General features: G+C 40.4%; 1 protein-coding gene across 1 annotated transcript; it reads left to right on the top strand.

Moving 5' to 3' along the window:
• The first annotated feature begins 2510 nt into the window (after positions 1 to 2510).
• Positions 2511 to 16781, top strand: Reg4 (regenerating family member 4). Its single transcript, XM_027940229.2, has 5 exons — positions 2511 to 2577; positions 8191 to 8288; positions 9564 to 9701; positions 12624 to 12729; positions 16694 to 16781. Exons 1-5 carry the CDS (start codon positions 2511 to 2513, stop codon positions 16759 to 16761), a joined length of 477 nt encoding a protein of 158 aa, XP_027796030.1. The 3' UTR covers positions 16762 to 16781.
• Positions 16782 to 21960: the final 5179 nt, after the last annotated feature.

Raw genomic sequence — 21960 nt, 5'->3', positions numbered from 1 at the left:
CTTTTTCCCTCATTTTGAGGAGCATCCGCTTTGGTGTCTCTCAGTGTTGGGTTAAATCACAGCTCTGCCGCCTAGCAGCTGTAAAACTTTAGAAATGTGACTTAATCTCAATGAACATCACTTTCCTCACCTGTAAAATAAGATAATGATACCAGTAATGCAGCCTAATTGTGGGACTTAAATACCATGGCATAGGCATCCACTAGACATCAATGATTCATTTAGATTGATTTAAATGGGCTGAGGTTGTGGCTCAGTGATGGGCTGAGGTTGTGGTTCAGTGGTGGGCTGAGGTTGTGGCTCAGTGGTAGAGCACTCACCTACCATGCATGAGGCACTGGGTTCAATCCTCAGCACCACATAAAAATAAAATAAAAATCTTGTGTTCACCAATAACTAAAAAATAAAGATATAAAAATAAATAAATAAATAACTTTTAAAAAATAAATAAATAAAAAAGCTGCATCCTTCTTCCCCCAGATATCTTGATAGATAAATTTTAACAATTTGCATTATAAAGGGTTTTAGGACACTGATAATATTCCATTACTTGTGGGAGGACATAAGTGTGCGCTCATGTGATTAATAAAAAAGGAGGGTTTACAACAGTTCCACACTCTTCCCCTTTTGTTTTCTTCTGTTAACGCTCATCAAAGTGTTCATATGGACCCCAGGTTAGATTTTCCAGGAAAGTCTCCAGTTCAGATCTGTAATTCCACTATTCCCCCTAAGTCATCTATTCTTTGGTAGCTCGACCATGTGTCCTGGCTTTTTACCATAAATTATGATCAAATAAAAACTGAATGGGTCATTCACTTAAATAATTATTTGACAAAGAAAATCTAGAACCTAGTTTCAGACTCACACTAGCATAAAGCCTAGATAGATGAAAAAGAAGGGAATAAGGATGACTATTTTAAACTTATGCAACAGTGACGGTCAGATAGTCTGATATAAATTCCAAAAATTCTAAGGGAGATCATACATAGGACAATGTAATTTTTTTGAAAATTTCAGAATGGTAAAAAAAATATGAACCAGAGAAAAATAGAAACTGGGAAACACTGTTAATAGCATATAAAAGACATACAAAAAGGTTTCACAAATCATGATCAAAAAGAACGATGAATGCACAGTGGCGCACGCCTGTAATCCCAGCAGCTCTGGAGGTTGAGGCAGGAGGATCACGAGTTCAAAGCCAGCCTCGGCAAAATTAAGGTGCTAAGTAACTCAGTGGAAACCCTGTCTCTAAACAAAATACAAAATAGGACTGGGATGTGGCTCAGTGGTCAAGTACCACCTCCAAAAAATGATGAAATAGAAAAATATTAAAAACTGTCAACTTAAAATTCACAAAAGAAAAACAAAAAGCTAATCATTATAAAAAGATGATTTTATTAGCAACTTTAATATAGTGACAAAATACTGATGTTTTCTTTAATATACCTAAATTAGGGGGGAAAAAAGGTGGGTGGGGGGCGTGGGATTTTGGTGTAGAGGTTGGAGAAACCAACATCCCTGAAAACTACTGGTGGAATACCTGGTAAAACCTTTCAGAAGGAATTTTAGCAGAGTTTCAAAACAAAAATGTGCACACTCTTTAAGTTGCAACCTGGCATAGGTGAATTTATATGAGAATCAAAACTGCATGAGGAAATGTGAGTACAAGAACACCATTAAAATCAATCTGCTTCTGAGAAACAAAACCATAATGATGCAATTTATATAAAATTGTACAAAGAGATTCATAGAAAGATGTCTGTAAGGCTATTCACTGAATAGTTTAGTTCTGAGCAATGGTATTTAATTTTTATTTTCTGGTTTTGCATTGATGTTTTCATAACATATACTTTTTGATAATGGGGGAAGATAACAAAGCTACTAAAAAAAGTGATGTCAACAAACTATAAAGGAAAAAGTGCTGGATTGAAGTCAGATCTAGTTGTAACTAGTAAAAATGAGACTTCATAGCTATAGACCTCAGGGTTTTTTTTTAACCTTTAAAATCTGAATGTTGGGCCTTATGTTTAGTTTGAACCTTAACATTAAAAAATTCAGTGTTGGAAGCATTTGATTTGCTTTTCTTGACTTTAGAAAGCCCATCACTATCTAGTTGAGAAACTCGCCCTCTGCTGGCTCTCCAGAAAATAACAGGAACCGGCTTTCCCGTGGTTTATTAATTGCCTTCTCCATTTAGACTATTAAATTGTGCAGACTGCTGTAGTTAGGTCTCAGGCACTGGTCCAGAATGCCTTGCAAGAAAGAACAAAATCGTTTAAATTAAGTTCTCCTATCTCTACATTAACTTGATATTCTCTTCATTGCAAAATCTGGATTTCACCAGAAAAATATTATTTTCCTCCATTAAATTCCTAGGTCCTTTAAATTGGTGCAAATGTGTTCTGATTGCAGATCTAGGAAAATATAGGAGTTGCAAAGAAAAACTAATTAGGACTCTGAGATTCTTGGAGTTGAAGTATCGAAAGTACTGTCCTCAGGGGAAAAGGAAGATGGCATCCAGAAGTATGCGACTGCTCCTGCTGCTGAGCTGTGTGCTCAGCCCTGAAGTCCTAGGTGGTGAGTAAGGCCATTGAGTGGGACCTGAGCCCATGGTTGATCCCACAATGTTCATGATACAGTCATGGACTTTCCCTCTCCTGACCCCACCTCCAAAAAATGTCATTTGAGCACTGCAGGAAATACATGTTAAAGGTGCAAATGAACAACAATGTGGTAAAAAGTTCAAGGGCTCTCAAATCAAACTAAAGCCAACCCTAGGTGGTTGTAAGTCAGACTTAAATAGAATACGTTTTGAAAGTTCATTGTGAAGGATATAGAAACTGTTGAAAACACCATACACCTAGCAGACAGCCAATAAATGATAGCTATCTTCAGAACTTTGAAATATTTAGGCACTGTTTTCCTAGAGTTCCACTGAGCAGGAACTCCAGTTTGCAAGAAATCCGCAACCTAATCAGAGAGATGACTCTTCCACACTTATAGGCCAAGAGTCAAGTACAAAGTAGCATGTCAACAAAATGGGAAGCAATGCTACAGAATCTACCAATGGAGAAAGTGGGGGATGGGGAACTGAGTGTGCTAAGAATAAACATCATGGAATATCTGAAATCTTCTATTTCCATAAATGTGGGTTTATGTGATGTATCTATTTTGTTCTATTTATGAGAAAAATGAGGCCCAGAGAAAGGTGGAGACTTGCCCAAGATCACACAACAAGATGATGTTTTCCTCTGGCTCGTTCCTGGCCCTAAGTGTCTGGTGTAATCCCATGTGGCCTTCTGGGAGTTGTATGTAGAAGAGTGAAGAATCCTGACTTGAGCATCACTTCTGTTGAGAAGAAGGGCCTCTAAGGGATCCTTAACTTAGCATTGCTGTCCATAACTTAGCATTGTTCCCACTTACCCTTAGAAGGAAATCTGAAGGAAAGCAGCATTCTTGGGTACCATGTTGGCCCCCACGGTTGAAATCTGTGGACCTTGCTATCTTCTACTCTTTATACATCCTTGTACTATGTGGCTCTCTGTCCTCAACCCCACAACTATTTCTAGCTACTAATTCTTTCAACCATTTATGGGTGTTCAGATTCTGGGAACTCAGTCATCTTTTCTTTCCTTTCTTCTTTTTTTTTTTTTTTTTAGAGAGAGAGAGAGAGAATTCTTTAATATTTATTTTTTTAGTTTTCGGTGGACACAACATCTTTATTTTATTTTTATGTGGTGTTGAGGATCGAACCCAGCGCCCTGCGCATGCCAGGCAAGTGTGTTACTGCTTGAGCCACATCCCCAGCCCTTCCTAATATTTCTTATTGGTGCATTATAATTATACAGAATGGTGGAATTCATTGTTAAATATTTGTATATGCACATGATACATCAGTATAATTTGGCCAATAGCGTTCCTTATTATTTTCCCTTTTCCTCCCCTCTTTCCTCCTCCTAATCCTTTCCCTCTACTCCACTGATATCCCTTTAATTTTCATAAGATTCCCCCACCCCCCACTACCTTTCCTTTCCTTTTTCCTCTGTGGCTTCCACAAGTGACAGAAACATACAACCCTTAACTTTACAAGTTTGGCTTATTTCACTTAACACAATGTTTTCAACTTCCATTCCTTTTCTTGCAAATGGCATAATTCTGTTCTTCTTTATGGTTGAATAAAACTCCATTGTGTACAGATACCACATTTTCTTCGTCCGTTCATCCATTGATGGACATCAGCCACCTTTTCTGAACTGGGCAAGAGTATGCAAGACTGCCCTGAACTCCCCTGCACGGTTACCTTCGTGGCCATTTCTACATAGCCTGGTAGTTTCTTGCTGCTCTGGTGCTGGGTTGACCTCAGGCTGGGGCTGGCATTTGCTTCTGCTCTATCCTGGGGAATAATAAGCAAACCCGTATTTCAGATTTCACCAACCTCTCCAGTTTCCCTCTTTAGGAGCATATGTTGTAAATATGTCATATAGAGAATCTGTATATTCTCTGTGCTATGGCTTACGGGAAAAGTCTGATCTTGCACTTAAAGGAAGTATGGAAAACTTAGAAATGAATTTTCTCTCTCAACAGGACCTATGGTCATGATTGTAACTCTTATTGTTTCTGCAATGATTTCTTTGTTCTGGCCTGTGTCTGTCCTTCACCTTGGAGCAATGCATAAGACTAATTCAATGGTTAGAGAGCCATAGAGCATCATGATTCAGAGACAACAAAAAAAGGCTTCATCTGGTTAATATTTTCAATAATATTATACTGACTATGGTAATAATGATGATTTTAATAGCAATGATTCTATCAGCTAGTATTTATTGAACAATTACAATATACTAGGCTCTGTGCTAATCACCGTATATTCGTTAAACTAATTAATCCTCCCAGGAACTCTCTGAAGAAGATATATATTGTGAACCCCACTCTGCAGACAAGAAAACAAGACCAGAGGAGGTTAAACAGTGTTCCTGACATTGCTCCTCTGGCAAGAGAAGCAGTGCCTCAGCATAACACTTCTGGTAAAGAAGTTGGTCTCTGATGGAGAAAGACGGTCAGAGAAGTACAGACCAGATGTCAACAGCTGAGACTTCTTGTCACTGCATGCATATAATGGGGAGCTCTAGCATCATGAGAGGTGGGATCTAGGGTCTAGGGCTGCTGGAAAAACATTGATCCCTTCCTGAGGGTCCACTACACTCCCCATCTGGTGACCTCAGAGGGTCTTCCGAAAGAGATCTCTTCCTCTAAACAATGAGATACCCATCCCTATGTCTCAGGGAGGGTCTGGTACTTAGGGCATTCTGAAAATAATGTGGTTGGTTTTTAAAACAAATAGCTTCAGAATAGTGACTAAGATGGCAGGAGCTTCTCCTTGGAGTCAGACTCTCTGGGGTGAAATCTTGTCTCTGTCTTTGCTATGTGATCCTAGGACATGACCATTTGATTTTCTCATCTGGATCAAGGGGATGAGTATCTAACTAATAGGGTTATTGTGGGGATGATTAGAATATATGTAAATCCATGAATGTGTGGAGCAGTAGGAGACACAGCAGTGCCTCAGCAGAGCAGCAGTTGGTTGCATTTCCAGGAGCTGAAATGTCTCCACCAGGGGGCACATGGCCAGAGCTGCACTCCTGCGGGGCCGAGCGGAGAGCAGAGGAAGATGGAGAAAGAACAGAAGGCGAACACAGAATTGCAGATAAAGAGAGACATACAAGCCCTTGTCATCAGGAGAAAAAGTAGCTAAGTCATCTTTAAAGAATCTTGCTTTAAAAAAAAAAAAAAAAGAGTGACACACAGATCACAGAGACCAAAGAGAAAGAGAGAGACAGAGAGACATGGAGACAAAGAAAGAGAAACCAACACTTAGAAAGACCTGGAGATGCACAGAGACAGATTGGGGAAAATAACCAAGATGGTCAGAGATGGAGAGAAACCCTCAAAGAAACAGACACAGAGGAAGGAATGAGGGGAGAAGAGATTACTGATTGTCTGACCTGAAATGTAAATTAGGTCTCCTTTTCCCGACCCCCCCTACCCACTCTGGATCCTCTGCCTGTGCCCCTGGGATCTCTGCTGTCACTACCCAGAGTCAGGAGAAGGAAAGGCCACCGCGATGGAGGATCTGTCCTGACGCATTTGCCCACAGAACACCAAGGATTCTGGCATTTCAGGATTAATGAGGAATTCTGATCCAACTGCACCAAGAATATTGGGTGTGAGGTCAGGGCTCTTTGTCCTCAGACTTAGGCTGGAAGACTTGGGCTCTTCTTGACCCTTCTTTCAGAATATCCCCACCAATAGTAAGTCAGAAGCTTTGCTTCTGAATGTATCTTCAGGCTGCCCCTTTCAGACATCGGAGCCAGTTCATCAGCTCTGTCTTTACGGATGATGATCAATGGTCAGCCTCCTTCTTAAGAAGATCAGCTTTAACTTTAAGGGTCAAGGATCTTCTTTGCTTTCTTTCCTCCTGATATCGTAAGTGAGGCATCCCAACCTGCTGATCATTTCTGTTGCTAAACTCCTAATTTCTAATTATTTCATATTTATTGAAGGTTGCGAGAGTTAGTGGCGGGAACATGGAATTTTAAGTCTTAGAACTGAATCTAAAAAGCAGCTTTTCCATGTTACTGTGTGACCTTGAGCAGGTGACCACTCCGCCTGTTTCCTCATCTCCCTAAATTATTCTGATAAAAACATAATATGGATAAGCCCCTTTGCCTAGTACCTGGCACCAAGTAAATGATTCCTATGTAGAATTTGGTGATAGTGGTGACAGCATTAGGAGCAGCAGTGGTATAAATTTTTTCTTTTTCACGTAACATAAAATTTTGTCCAATTTTCTAGAGGTAGTTGAACCCAAGGCATTTAAATAAATGAATTTTTATTTAAATGAGTGTTTACTTAAATGAGTATAGTGACAGCTGCTTGGTCTCAGTGTATTTCTGGTACCCCTCAGCACTTTTCCTTCTTAGCTGGGTGATCATTAGCCATCATTCATAGACACAACAGCACATGGGAAGGATCTAAATCTATAATGAGCATCTTGTTCCAAGCCACAGCTGGGACTGCAGTACAGGAAGATGTGGCTGGATACTAGATTGAGAAAGTCCTTAAATGCTAATGAACAAGAGCTTATGTGAAAGCAGTGGGGAGCACCTGGAGATGAAACAGATCAGAAGGGCAGAGCAAACCAATGACAACAGTGTCAACTGATTGGGAAGAGAAGAATGTTACTATGATAACTAGTCTGTGGACAGCCACTGTGGGAGGAAACACCCTTGTACCCATCCAGGGCGTCAGAGTGTAGCCACATTATCACAAAGCCCAGACTGCTAGCTTGACATTCCCTTTGTCACCTAGCCCCTCTGCACTTCCATCCATATCCCCTTCATAAACTTCCAAATCAAGTGATGTGGCCCATTCACCAGTTGGTGAGCAGAAAGAGTGTGAGTTGCCCTGAATCATGACTTTCTTTGCCTCTTCTGCCCAACCCATCCCCTTTTCTTAACATGTCCCCTCCCCTTGCAACAGAAGCACAGCCCACCTGTGCTCTGCTTCCAGCCAAGTTGCCTTTGAACCTGTTCCATGTATCTCCACCTAACGGATTCTTTCCTCTCACTGATACCTAAACCCACCACTTTACACCCCTCCTCCAGTCCTGTGCTGCCTGAATCATAGTTGTTTGGTCTCAGATGCCAATGTGGTTTTCTGCCAGATGCTGAGTATGTTTACCCAGTTATGCATTTTAGATCTGAGGAAATGGCCACAGTTGCTTAACCACAGTTGGTTAGGGGACCCACTGTGAGACAGACCTGAACCAAAATTCCATTGTTCACCTGACCTCTATAAGCCCCACTCTTGACTGCTAGGCCACAGTATCATTTGGGGTCTCCTAGAATTAGTGTCAGTTCAGAGTCAGTGTCCAGCAGTCCCAGAAAGCTCTGACTATTTTCTTTTCTCCACTGCACAGCTCTTCTAGTAAAAGGCCACAGGTCCCTTTGAGGAAGGCTGAGGGAAAGATTAACAGTGTACATTTTTAGCAATGCAGCAGGGTCCTTCTGAAGAAAGGACTCTTCTATCTTTTCATTCAAAGGGTTCTCAATCTATAAGCTGCATCAAATCTGGGATTGATTGTTTTTGCTGTCATAACTTTTAATTTTTCTTGCTTTTGTTTTTGAACAGATATCCTCATGAGACCCAGCTGTGCTACCGGATGGTTTTACTACAGGTCCAATTGCTATGGATACTTCCGGAAGCTGAGAAACTGGTCTGATGCTGAGGTAAGGGATTTGACCATTTGGCTTCTCTCAAGCAAGGGGCCATCCAGAGCCCCAGGTCTCATTTGATTCAGAATGAAGAGATCCCCCTTGGCATTTTGAGGAGAAGCCACCTGGATGGTGAAATATAGAGAAGAGGGTTGCTGTGTTCAACTCATTCCATATTGTAAGCACTGATAAAGCAGATACGATATACTCAGCCCTGGATGGGCTGCAAGGACACAAGAATGAATAGGAAACAGCCCCTGCCCTCAACATAGAACAAAGGAGAATGAAAAGACCAGAAGCTTGCAGGAAAAATTAGTTGAATTCTTGAGTGAGATTTACCAGAAAGAGAGTAATATGTAGAAAGGCGTGGAACAGAGGCCTCGGAACTGCCTAAAGAAATGGAAGTGATCCCAACAAATGGGAGGTTTCATTGCTCTACACAACCCCAAAATGTACTGATGTTGTTTCATGGAGACTTTGTGTGCAGCATCCCCAAATAGCCAGTCTCAGTAAGTGGAGATTCACTGTTGTCTCTGAATGTGGTTTATCGAAGCGACTGGCTGGGGAGGCCATGGGGGTATGATGTGGCATGATCTGGTCTCAGAGGCCCTGCACATAACTTAAAAGAAATAAAGCAAGGGTGGAGCACCTACCACGTGATAGCTACTGAGGACTCTAAAAATAATCTATGGCTTTAAAAAGTACAGGATGAGTGAGGATTGTGACATTTGAACAGAAAATGCCAACACAGCATGAGCATAGATGACTTTTCGAAGATTATACCAAAAATGACTAATAAGGAAAACCCAGGGAGGTCTGCAGTAATGCAGTGCTTTCCTGAGCTGAGTCCTGAATAACCAGAGAGAGAGAGAGAGAGAGAGAGCGCACGCGCGTGCAATGGAGGGAAGGAGGGAGAGAAAGAGTGTGTGAGAGAGCATTAAGCAAAGGAATTTCCCAAACTGCAATTTTGAGTAAACTGAACCTCAGAGAGGTGAAGTGACTTGTCAAGGTCACAAGTACTAACAAAAGGCAAGACCAGGTCATCAGGCACTTTCTCTGACCCTAAATCTCTTGCCTTCACCTTGTCCTGCCTGTTCCTCACAGACCTGACTCTGTGGCATTGTTTTTTCCCGTGGTGACAGGAGTCTGCTGTGGGATTTAAGTCTTAGTTGCTTGAGGAGTAAGAGGGGGCTATGTGAGTCCCTTCTGCTTGGCACACTAAGGTTCCAAGGAGAGGGCTGTGCTTTGGAACATCAAGGCATCATTAATGGGACCTCTCCTTGTGTGCAGCTTGAGTGTCAGTCTTATGGAAACGGAGCCCACTTGGCATCTATCCTGAATCTAAAGGAAGCCAGCGTCATAGCAGAGTACATAAGTGGCTATCAAAGAACCCAGCCTGTATGGATTGGCCTGCATGATCCACAGAAGGTAACCCCAGACATGGCTCACAAATGCCTTTTGAAAAAGCCAGGAAGATAGCCCCTTTCTGGGAAATGCCTTGTGGCCCACTAATAGGGGCACAGGTAGTAGCTCTTCTGTCAGGTGCCTCTAACAGATAAAAGCCAAGACATCAGGGTCAGGAACCCAGATCTGGCCTACAGTGGAGGATATAATTTAAATAGTACCATTTTACAAACTTCTACCATTTTACAAACTTCTTGAATCTTAGAATGTGAAATTACCAGCTTTCTAGACCCTTTCAAAAAAGAAATTAGGTTGGTGTCAGTATGTGTGTGTCTGTCTGTGTGTTTGTATGTGTGTGCAGGGAGACTTATCATGAAACTCAGATTTATTACATCTTCATTAGATCTTTAATGGAAATTGAAAACTTTTTGCTGATCTTTTTCTCAGATGCTGTTATTTCTTTTCATTATCCTTGAGTTTTTTCCCACTGAACTCTGACTGTACCTTCCATCAATACTTCATTGTAAGGCATGCCATGTGAGGTCTCCGAAAGGTTGCTGAGGTCTGCAGTTTATAGATATTTTGTGGAGCTTTGGTTCTTAACTCATAGGGACACAGGAGAAAACCCCAAAGCTTTGTTTCTTGGTCACACTGCAAGAGATACCACAGACATTCATATCACATCTGTCGTGAACGCATATTTATCCTTTAGAATGTACCATAAATATCTTCCTGTTTTTTTCTCCTCTTGAATAGTATGAGAAAACCAGTAACCTTTGGTCATAGTTGCTACAAATATTTTATGCAGTTACTCATCCTTTAATGATGTTTATTTGATTATCATAAATTTTACATTTTTATCTATTCATAATTGCTGTGAAATAGAATTCTGCTCTTCAGAGATAGGATAAATATTTACATCTATTTCTAGAAGAGCTTTGTAGTTTAATGTTTTATATTTGTGACCAAGAAAAATAAGTGACAAATAAATATTTTAAAAATTGAGTAATGTCTCTTGCAGTCAAATAATGTAAATTAAGATAATATAATTTGACTTGTTAGATTGTCTAATTTTTGCTTTGTCTTGATGAATATTTTTAAGTATATTGAGAAATTGTTCTTATGCCCAGTTTGTAAGCATGTAACTTCTACAACTGAACTATTTTGAAACATACTTTTGGCAATTCATATCAATAATCTCAAAATATTCATACCCTTTAACCCATTAATTCTACTTCTGAAATTCTATCATAAGGAAATATGATAGAATATGAAACAGCTTTATGAACTATTCATAAAGTATTCAGAGCAGTTTTCTTTATAATAATTGTAATTTGGAAATAATATAAATGTCAATAGAAGAAAATAAAGGGAAATTATTGTACATTTTTCCATTAAAAATAATTGGAAAACAAGTTACAAATTGAATATATATTTTAAAGATTACAACATTGGGGAAATACTTCAAAACATTGATATGGGAAAAGTTGTTTGTTTGGTTTTTTTGTTTGTTTGTTTGTTTGATAGGACCCAAAAAGTAAAGGCAAAAATAGAGAAATAATCTCTGAAGAGTAAAGTTCTGTTTAATAGTAATTGTGAATAGATAAGAATACAAAATTTATGATAGTTAAATAATCATCAAACTAAGAAGCTTCCCTGTAGCAAAAGAAACATCAACAGAATGAAGAGACAGCCTGTAGAATGGGAGGACATATTTACAAACTATTCATCTGACAAGGGATTAGTATTCAGAATATAGGAGGAACTCAACAAACTTAACAAAAAAAATCTAATTAAAAAATGGACTAAAAATGTGAATAGGTGTTTTTCAAAGAAAGACATGCAAATGGTCGATGAGTGCTGGAAAATGTTCGACATCACAAATCATCAGGGAAATGCAAATCAAAACCACCTGTCACCTCACCTCGGTGAGAATGGACATTATCAAGTAGAACCAATAATAAAGGCGGTTAGGATCTGGGGGAAGAGGGAACCCTGGCACACTGTTGATGGGAATACAAATTAGTACAGCCATTATGGAAAACAGTATGGGGGTTCCTTTGAAATTAAAAATTGAGTTATGATGGGGCCCAGAAATCCCACTATTGGGTATTTAGCCAAAGGAAAAGAAACTATTATGTCAAGGAGATACCTGTACTCTCAAGTTTATTGCAGCACTATTCATAGTAGTCAAGTTATGGAATCAACCTAAGGATCAATAGATAAGGAAAACGTGGCCTTGTATACAATGGAATTTTATTTATTCATAAAAAAATAAAATCCTCCTGTGTGCAGCAACATAGTTAGAACTGGAGATTGCTAGGTTAAGTGAAATAAGCCAGACACAGAAAAATGCCACATCTTCTCACTCCTCTGTAGAAACTGTGAAGAATGGAGTGGAACAGTGGTCACTAGAGACAGGAAAAAGCAAGTCTTCCTGCCCTCCAGGAGAGGGAAATGATTGAAAATTGGGCGCCAAAACACAGATTAGAGGAATTTTTTTCTGTCTTTCCATAGTACAATTGGGTGACTCTTGTCTACAGCAATCCCTGATATATTTCAAAATAACTTGAAGATTATGAACATTCTGAACACATAGAGATGATTAATATTTGAAGAGATGGAAGTGCCTTTACTCTAACCGATTATTACCCATTATATATGTATGTATTTGATTATCACATTATAAGTATATACAAATATTATTTCTTTATGAGTAAACAGAGAAATGTAATGATCCATGAAAATATTCACTTCAGAAGTAAGTTTGCTGAAATAGCAGCAATTTTCTCCTCTCAGTGTTTGAGGGTAGTAACTTTTCTGTTTTTCATCCTGTACATATTCCTGTACTTCCCAGTTTTTACAGTGAAAACTACTTTAAAAATGCCTACAGGGGTTCGGGCTTGGGAAGGTAGGCTGTCTAACTTCTGTCTCCTATCATTGCAGAAGCAGCAGTGGCAGTGGATTGATGGGGCCTCATACCTGTACAGACCCTGGAGCAGCAGGTCCCTGGGTGGGAACAAGCACTGCACCGAGATGGGCTACAGGAACAGTAAGTGTACCTGCATTCTGTACCTCTTCCCAAAGCACGGCTCCTTCCCTTGATCTGTTGAGAGCAAAGATGGACATTGTCACATTTTCCCTGTCACACCAACAATTTTCTCCTACAGGACAATGGCATTGCCAAAGCAAATGCTTACCAAACTTCAGTCGTCTGTGACCACTGAATAATCTTTGCCATGCCAATATACAAGCTGTTCAACAATTTACTCTGTATTTTCTTTAGATCAATTCTTACATATTTTCTTAAATATATTTATTTTAAAATCATACTGTATACCCTGAAGGGGACACATTTCCCCCTTTGGTAAATCCAGGCTGAATCTCAGCTGCAAACTGCATGCACTCAGTCACTTGGGGTTCAGGCTTACCTTTGCTTGCTTTCATTCTTCTCTCTTTATGATACTAAGTTATATTTTCCAACCTTGATACCAAGGACCAATGATGTGGAATGGAAATTCATTGTGGGCAGGGGGGCGGGGGGGGGGCGGGTTATCCTGTATAATCTAGGAAGTTTAGCAGCATCCCTGGTCTCTCTAGTCCATAGATCCCATAAGCACCACTCTCCTTCCCAGGATGTGCCTACCAAAAAATCTCTCCAGATATTGCTAACTGTCCTCCCTGGGGTCAGATTCACTGGGCATTGAGAACCACAGCCAGTAAGTGAATGGAAGTTTTCAGTGGCAAAATAAGAACACAGAGTTTTAAAGGTGAAAGAATATGTATATTTGAGAACATCTTTGTGAGTCTAAAAGACCACCATAAGTGACACCAGACCCCGCTCTTAGCCAAAAAGTGGACTGGTGCAGGGACTGGGTCAAGTACTCAGGAACTGGGTCTAGGATAGAAAAGGGACCAGGTGCTTTGGCTTACTACTAACCGAGGGATAAAGCCCATAAGAACAACAACAAAAAAGAGTGAGGGAACTTTCTAACAACAAAGGGGGGAGGGTGAACATGAGGAGACAGACTTGAGGAAGACTCTCAGAGACAGAAAGCTGGAGAGGGGATTTTTCACTGACCATCAGAGTCCATACTACTGTACAAGGCATCTGTCAGCTCAGCTGAAAGAAACACAGTCAGGACCCATCAGCAGAAGCTACCAAAATGTGGATGCCTACCCAAATGAAGGAGGAAGCTGAGCTTTCGGCACCATCCAAACACACCACAGGCTCGCCCAGGAAGTTGTGATAAACCCATTGCTAGAGCCAACTAAGCAAAAGGTGGACATCATAGTTTTCATTGTAGTTGAAACATTCAGAGTGTTTGACGAGAAGCTCAATGACACACAAAAGATCCACTGAGGAGCATGTTAAATTATAAATTCCAGGTATTCATTTCAGATCTACAACATAAGATTCTCTGAAGCTGGAAGATGGACCAGCTTTGGGAAAGTGGTATACCAGATGCCTCCCAGAGTCCCTCGAAGACTCAGGTTTCTGAGGTTTCCACTGGTCAAAGTTCTGAAACAAAAAAGTCTTTTCCCTGTCAGCTCTTGATCAGATGAGCCAAAAAAAAAATTCCATAGTGATGTCACCTGTGTGGTAATGCTGGGAACCAAGAACCTCAGGTTCTCGGGAACATCTGGTCTGTTGCATCTCCTTCTTTCACTGTATTTACTTACCTCAACTTGACTCTTAGAGAACAGGCTCCCAGAAAGAAACCACAAGCAAGGAACCAAGGCTGAGTGAAAACCAGGTGGAAGGTAGAATTGGAAAGGACATGGTCTTCAACCCCATCAGTGTCATTTCCTATGTGGAAAATGGATTTTTGCCCCCAGATTCCCTTTCTACTTTTTAATTTTAAAATTTAAAGTGTGTAATATTAATTCCCCAACTCATAGTGACGTACATATTCTCCTCTCTCAGTGACAAGGCTCATTCCTTTTCTGATTTCTATTTAGAAAAAAAAACAACAACAGAAAAAAAAAATAGGATATTTTATTCTGTGTGTCCTTTGGTCACCCTCTGGGACCTTCTGCTTTATTCCACAGTGTAACTGTTTTGTGACTCCCTGGTGGTGTTGTGTTTCCTGACTTATCTTTGGTTCACTTTGAGACATTTAATAATGGTAACTACATTTTGCAGTTTATAAAGAAATTTCACATTCAATCTGGTTTGTGGTCAAGAGCAGGGGTTCTGTATTCTGAGTGCCCAGGTAGAATTCCAGCCTTCCCATTCCTTTGTGCCTCAGATGCCTAAAGGAAACAACAGTACCAACCATGTGAAGTGCTTCCACTGCAGTGCAGGCTGGGCTCATGACTCCTGTGCCCCAAAGTGAAGGAGTTTTATGTTTACTCCCCCTTCCCTACACTTTCCCTCCCATGATGGAGAAGGGAAGAAGAAAGAGAAAACAAATATCTCTCTAGGTGGGTGCCTGGGGTGAGCTGGCTACTCTTGGTTGCTTGAAGCTTCAGTTACAGTTTATTTATGGAATCTGTGGGTATCAACTCAAAAGCACACAGTAAGAACATCCCCCAGCTTAAGCAGCACCCAAAGCATTTATGCTCCAAACCAGACTCAACCAGACCAGACCCCCTTGTAAATTCCATGCTAGTGATCTCATGGCACCATCTTTTTGCCCTGCACTGTGAAAATGCCCAATAAGCCTGCCATCCCCATTGCATTTACACTGTGTGTCTCCAACTTTGGGTTCCATGGATGTGAACGTGGGCAGTCCCTTCTCTGTGCTTCCTGAGATCTTGGAATGGGAGAGGGAATGGAGCAACATCCCTCCCTCCTAGGCTTTCTCACACCCATGAAACACACTGCCAACAAGATCATGTCTGCTGGCCACAGCCCAAGCAGACACCAAATTGAGGAAAGATGCATCACTCTGTAGCAGAACACCCTGGGATGACAGGGGACTCTGAAGAACTTGATTTGGGGGGAGTGAAATAGTTGAGCCTCTCTTCAAAAACATCTCAAGTCCTTCAAAAGGCTACCCACTCCTGGCTCCATTCATCTTTATAAATGGGTAGCCTGGTGGGATGTGACTGGCTTCATCAACTTCCAGTCCTTTGAGAAGAAGCTTCTTACAGATCAACTATGGACTTTAAGAAGGAGCACCCCCAAGTCCTCACTGTACCCTTTGTCAAATATGAGACATTTTCAGTAGATTAATGTCAAGCCTTGCCTTCCTCCAAAAGGGAGCTTTTGCAAGTGCGTGTAACCTTTAAATGGTTCTTCTTTCCGTTAGTATTTGCATTAGTAAGGGATCTCCAGAGAAACACAAATAAAAGGATGTATGTATATAGAGAGATTTATTTAAAGGAAGTGGCACATGCAATTGTGAGGACTGGTCAGTCTGAAGCATGCAGGGCAGGTTGGCAGACTGAAAATTCCTGCAAGAGTCAACGCTTCATTCTCAAGCCTAATGACAGTCCAGAGGCAGAATTCCTTTTGCTTTAGGGGACCTTAGTCTTTCTTCTTAAAACCTTCAACTTATTAGACAAGGTTCACCTACATTATGGAGGGTAACTTGCTTTACTCAAAGTCTACTAATTTAAATGTCCATTGTAACTAAAAAAAAAAATACTGTCACCACAGCATCTAGACTGCTAGACAACTAGCAAACTGCTAGACATCTGGACCAAAAAACTGGACCTCATAGCCCGGCCAAGTTGATACATAAAATAGACATAATTAACCAGGTGCAGTGGCATATGCCTATAATCCCAGTGGCTTGGGGGACTGAGGCAGGAAGATCACAAGTTCAAAGCCAGTCTCAACAACTTAATGAAACCCTGTCTATAAATAAAATGCAAAAAGGGGGGGGGGGGGGGCTTGGGAATGAGGCTGTTTGGTTAAGTGCTCTGGTACCAAAAATACAAAAACAGAAAAATAGCCATCACTGAGCTTTCCCCATGACTAAAAGCAAAACAACAAGACAACATGGGTAAGCTCAGTACTGAACTGGATTGATGATTGATTTAAATGCCTGTTTATTCTCTTACAGACTTTGTAACTTGGAACAAAAATGAATGCAGCAAGCGCCAACACTTCTTGTGCAAGTACCGACCATAGAGCAAGAATCAAGATTCTGCGAGCCCTTGCACAAACTTCTTGCTCTTCCTTCTCTGCCCTGCTGTCGAAATCTGATCATTGTCTCAGACAGTAGACATAGCCACTAAGGTGGATAAGGTCTCTAGTGCACGGATTTTATTACGCCTAGAGACAGAGATCTCAGGATTGGTATGCTAGTGGCTTCTAGCACTAAATGCTCACCCCACAATCTCTTTCCATTGTACTCTTTTTTCCTCCTCCCCTCTCTCTGATTGTCTCAAGCAGGCTAGGGGTGTGCATCCCCAACTGAGGAAACAGCTAGGTCTTTGGCTGTAAGTGTAAAGATTCAAAGACAGCAGAAAGACAAGAAGGAGCTTCTACCCAATTCAGCTTCTCCACCCTCTCCATAGCTCATGCCCACTCCATCAGCCACTCGCATTTTCTTCCTTTTACCGTGGAAACATTCATCACTAGAGTCCCTGGTAGACTGAGCTGGGCTATGAATTCTTTTAATAAATAGTTATATATATAGGAGGATTCTGTGTTCCAATCCAGTGAGTGGAAAGGTAATATTAGACTCAGAAATACTCCTAAGCATTTCTTCATTTTCCTCCTTTGAGTCTCTGCCTCTCACCTGCTCAGCAGTAGCCCTGGCTGGAATAGGGGAGAAAAGGAGGTGACATGCCTGCCAACCGCAGAACAGGGATGAGTGGTTGGGGGGGGTCGTTGGATTATGCGTACTTCAGATCTGGGAGCTGGGAAGACAATCACAGATAGTGCAGCCTAGTGGGCCGAGGAGTCACCTACATGACCTTTCTCAATTCTCTTTTGCTTTGACAGTTGAAATTGTTGTGTGGTTACTTCAATTATGAGGAAATAATTGTACCCTCAAACAGACTACGTCCCCTAGATCATAAATCTGCATAGCAATCTAAGAAGAAATAAAAAGGACTTGATTATAGAAAGTTTTTCTTTGGCAGGATCACATTCCTATTTCTTAGAGGCAAAAGCAATGGGAAGGTCTTGGAGCCCCACCTTGCAGTCAGGCTGGGAGAAGGCAGCTGCTTCTTCCACTGGCACAGCAGCCAGTAAACATGCAGACTCTGCTACCCTAATTTGAAAACACTCCTTATCACCTCAGCAGTCCAAGACCACCCGCTGAGTGCTGGCTGAAAGAAGGGTTCAGGGAAGAAAGGACCATACTCTTCCTTGTCAAAGAAGAAAACATCAAAAGCAATGAATTATTCCTCTGAAGCATTAGAAAGGATTGTCCATATAAAAGATAAATCTGTTAATAGTGAGATTTCAGATGAGATGATAGGCAAGTGGCAAAGGGTCATCTTTTGGAAGAATAGAGTTAGTTTTGGCAAAATAGCACTACCAGTTCCTAAAAGGTCCCGAGTAGGTTGCCGCTGGGGAAAGAAAAGTACCAGATTCTTGGATAAAGAAAATAGATAAATCAGATTGCCAGACTGATGTGAGCCAGAGAAGGCTGCTGAGTTAAATGCCAAATATGTCAAGGATACATGGATGAAAATATCCCCTCAAAGTGGGTCTCATTTTTTTTTCTAAGACAAATACCAAGAGATAAAAGAAAATATGGCCCACCTTCCCTTCTTAATTCATTTACATTTCCAGGAGGAATAATGCTTCATGATAGTAAAAGTAAGGATGAGCAACATGAAAAGCCAAAAAATAATAGACAGTAGATACATCAAAATAAAGTAAAATCTGTCATTCTGTAAATATACTAAAAATATTTAAAATACATTTTACACCAATGAAAACTCAAAACCCAAGAAAGCTAATAAAATAAAATTGAAAAAGAAATATTTTAAAGTAATTCCAATTGAAAAGCATGGCCACCTTAACAGTCTTGGTGATGTAATAATAATACAGCACTCTTCTGGAATTGCTGAAATGCCAAAGATCTGCATGTACACATTGGGATCCTCATGACATTGCTAAGAATTGACAAGTAGTCACCTTTCTTACTACAAGGAGGCTTGGGCTGGAGGTATAGCTCAGTGGTAGAACATTTGCCTAGAATATGTGAGGCCCTGGGTTCAATCCCTAGTACCACAAAAAAAGAAAAAGAGAAAGAGCACTAGGCTAGTCCATGGTTAACTCTAGAACTGTGATGATTTTCACGTATGCATTTGAATTTCAGTTATCCTTAGTGATTCACTGAGTAATTACATCATTCAGCAAAACTTTATTTAATACAAATTGTGTACAAGAACTTGTTTTCGGGGCTGAGAATCCAGCACTGAACAAACATCACTGAACAAACAAAACATGGAGCATGCATTTCAGCAGGAGTGGGGAGTAGAAGCAGACAAGTACTAAACTAAATAAAAAATACAGTATGAGAAGATGGAAGGTTCTGTAGTGAAAATATAAGGCCAAGAAGGGTGCAGGAAATAGAAATGTGTTGGGGTGTGTATGGAATAGCTTATGACAACCAAATGAGAAGAGAATTTATTTGTTTATGCTATTTCACATTCTATAAATAGATGGGAGATTCAGGTATAACTTGACCAATGGCTCAATAGAATCACCAGGATAGGTTTTCTTTTTTGTTTTTCAAAGAAAGTAAAATTTTGGGTGGGGGGGCTAATTAGGATTGTAAATGGAAAAAAACAGATTCAAGTAGTTTGAAAATGTGCTGAGGTTTCATAAAATAGCAGATGTATATATAGCTTTAAACCACAGGAGCATTGGAAATTACATCTCTTAAATGTTTTTTTTTTTTCCTGGTGCATTATAATTATACATAATAGTGGGATGCATTGTGACATATTTTACATGCACATAACATAATTTGGCCAATTCCATTCCCCAGTACCTCTCCTTTCCTTCACCTCCTCCCTTCCCTGGTCTGTTTCCTCTATTCAACTAGTTTTCCTTCTGTTTTCAAAAGATTCCTTCATACCCTCTTCCCTCTTTGTTCTCCCTAGCTTCCACATAATGAGAAAAAACATACAACACCCAACTTTCTGAGTCTGGTTACTTTTTAAAAATTTTATTTTTATTTACTTATATGTTTTTTATTCAAATTTGTTATACATGACAGCAGAATGCATTACAATTCATATTAATATAGACAGCACAAATTTTCATATCTCTGGTTGTGTACAAAGTATATTCACACCATTTGTGTCTTCATACATGTGCTTAGAGTAATGCTGTCCATCTCATTCTACCATCTTTTTTACTCCCATGCCTCCTTCCTTCCCCTCCCACCCCTCTGCCCTATCTAGAGTTCGTCTGGCTACTTTTTCTTAACATAATGCTGTTGTTCAAGGTTAAGGTTTTCTCTGTTCATTTTTTGGTCATTTTTGCTGGGAATTAGCTTCATTATCAGGCTCCATCTAGTTGCAAGATGGCTATAGCAGCTCCAGCACTCATCCCTACCAGAAGAGAGGTCCTCATCCCTCACACAAAAGCCTCCAAATGAAGTCTCATTAGCCAGGAATAGCCTGACCTGAGTTATATATCATTCCCCCAAACCAATCACCACAGCCAGGAGGATAGAATGTGATGATTAAGTTGGCCAAGTTATACCACATGTAACTCCTCTACAGCTCAGGAATTTACTCCGCTTTCCTGGAAAGAGAGGACCACTCCTAGCCCACATGATGACTTGGTAGAAATTGAAAAGGGATCACTCCTTATTTTAATGGGAAAAAACAAACCCATGGGCTCATAGGACCAAAGCAGACTGGATTTTAGCCACCATTTGCCCTCTTAGCTGTGTATCCTTGTATTGTGCACAAACTCCACAGCCCTATTCTGGGACTTTGCTGACATACATGGGCTGAGAGTGGGTCGAAGTGATTCTTTACCCAAATAGCCAAGAGTCTTTTGAGAAATTCTATCCTAGGTTTCCACTACAAGACCTGAGAGACTTGGGAGTCTAAACTAAAACTGGAGAAGCACCTGATGTGAGAAAGAGAAAATTCAGGTAGGTGTTATTTCATGAGATGGGTCCAGTTACGTAAGATTCCCATCTCAACCCATGGCAATGAATTACAGTAAGAACAGAGGATCTGTCTGGATCTGTCTGACATTCCCAAACTGGTTGTGTGACATAGAGCTTCATTTCTCAATATTTGTCTTCTTTTCTCAGGGATTTGTGCATTAAATTAGTTAAGATATGAGAAGAGTTTGGAATGAGGACAAACATTATTGTCCTCTATGGAAGTCACAGGAGCAGTCATAATTAGCTGCTAGACCACAGTAGCTGCCAAACTATAATCTAGCCCCCTCTACTGGAGTATGGGAGGACTGCAACAGGAAAACTGTGGGTTCCCTCAGGTTCTGTGGACGGAGGGGGCAGTATAGACACAAGATGGCCAAGAAAGGGCAGACTGAGCATTATCTCAAAAGTACAATGAGCACTTCCACCAGATTTATTTATGTGAAGTCTTTGTAGCCATTGAATCAATAAGTACAAAGTAACCTGATCACATCAAGACAGTCACAAACCATTGATTTTTAGATTAAAAATGGGTGAAAATTTGTGTGTGAACTCAGGTGACATTTCTTAGGACACAAAAAACACAAGGCATAAAAGAAAAAAAAAACATTGATAAATTTGGCTTCGAAATGTAAATCTTTGCTCTTAAAATACACTGTAAAAAATCTGAAAGACAAGCTGGAGAATGGGTGGAAACAGTTGTACCACACATGTCTGGTAAAGGAATGTGACCAACAAGGGAAAACAAAAACAAAAACAAAAAAAACTTCAGTTTTAAATCTATCTATTGACAAAAGCCCACCCTGATTATGTTGCGTACCTCTCATCCTCATCCCTTGTCAGAATAATTGTTTTGTTTTTATTAGTGCATTACAGTTACACATAATTTGGGGGATTGTTTTGGCACAATCATATCTGCATGGGATAAAATTTGTTCTACATCAATCCTCAGGACTTCCCTCATCAGAACTCATTATTTTCCATCCAAGCCCTGCCCTCCTGTGTACACTCTAGATAGGAGTTACTTCCTGAGAAGAGCCCGCTTAGGTAAGACAGGTAAGCCAGGTAAGCCAGGTAGGCTTAGGTAAGCCAGGGCCTACTGCAGTTTATTACAGTAGGAGGAGCAAAGGGTTTGGAGTTAAGCTGTTCTGGATCTGACAGCCCCAGACTAGCTGAGTGACCCTGTACCTACTTTCTTAACCAAAATACCAAGGCACTTAACCCTGGCAACTTCTCAA

The sequence above is a fragment of the Marmota flaviventris genome, chromosome 10, assembly GCF_047511675.1.
Source record: "Marmota flaviventris isolate mMarFla1 chromosome 10, mMarFla1.hap1, whole genome shotgun sequence".
In the NCBI taxonomy this organism is placed as follows: domain Eukaryota; kingdom Metazoa; phylum Chordata; class Mammalia; order Rodentia; family Sciuridae; genus Marmota; species Marmota flaviventris.
Note: the sequence above shows the minus strand (reverse complement) of the source record. Positions and strands in the feature narration are given on the sequence as shown.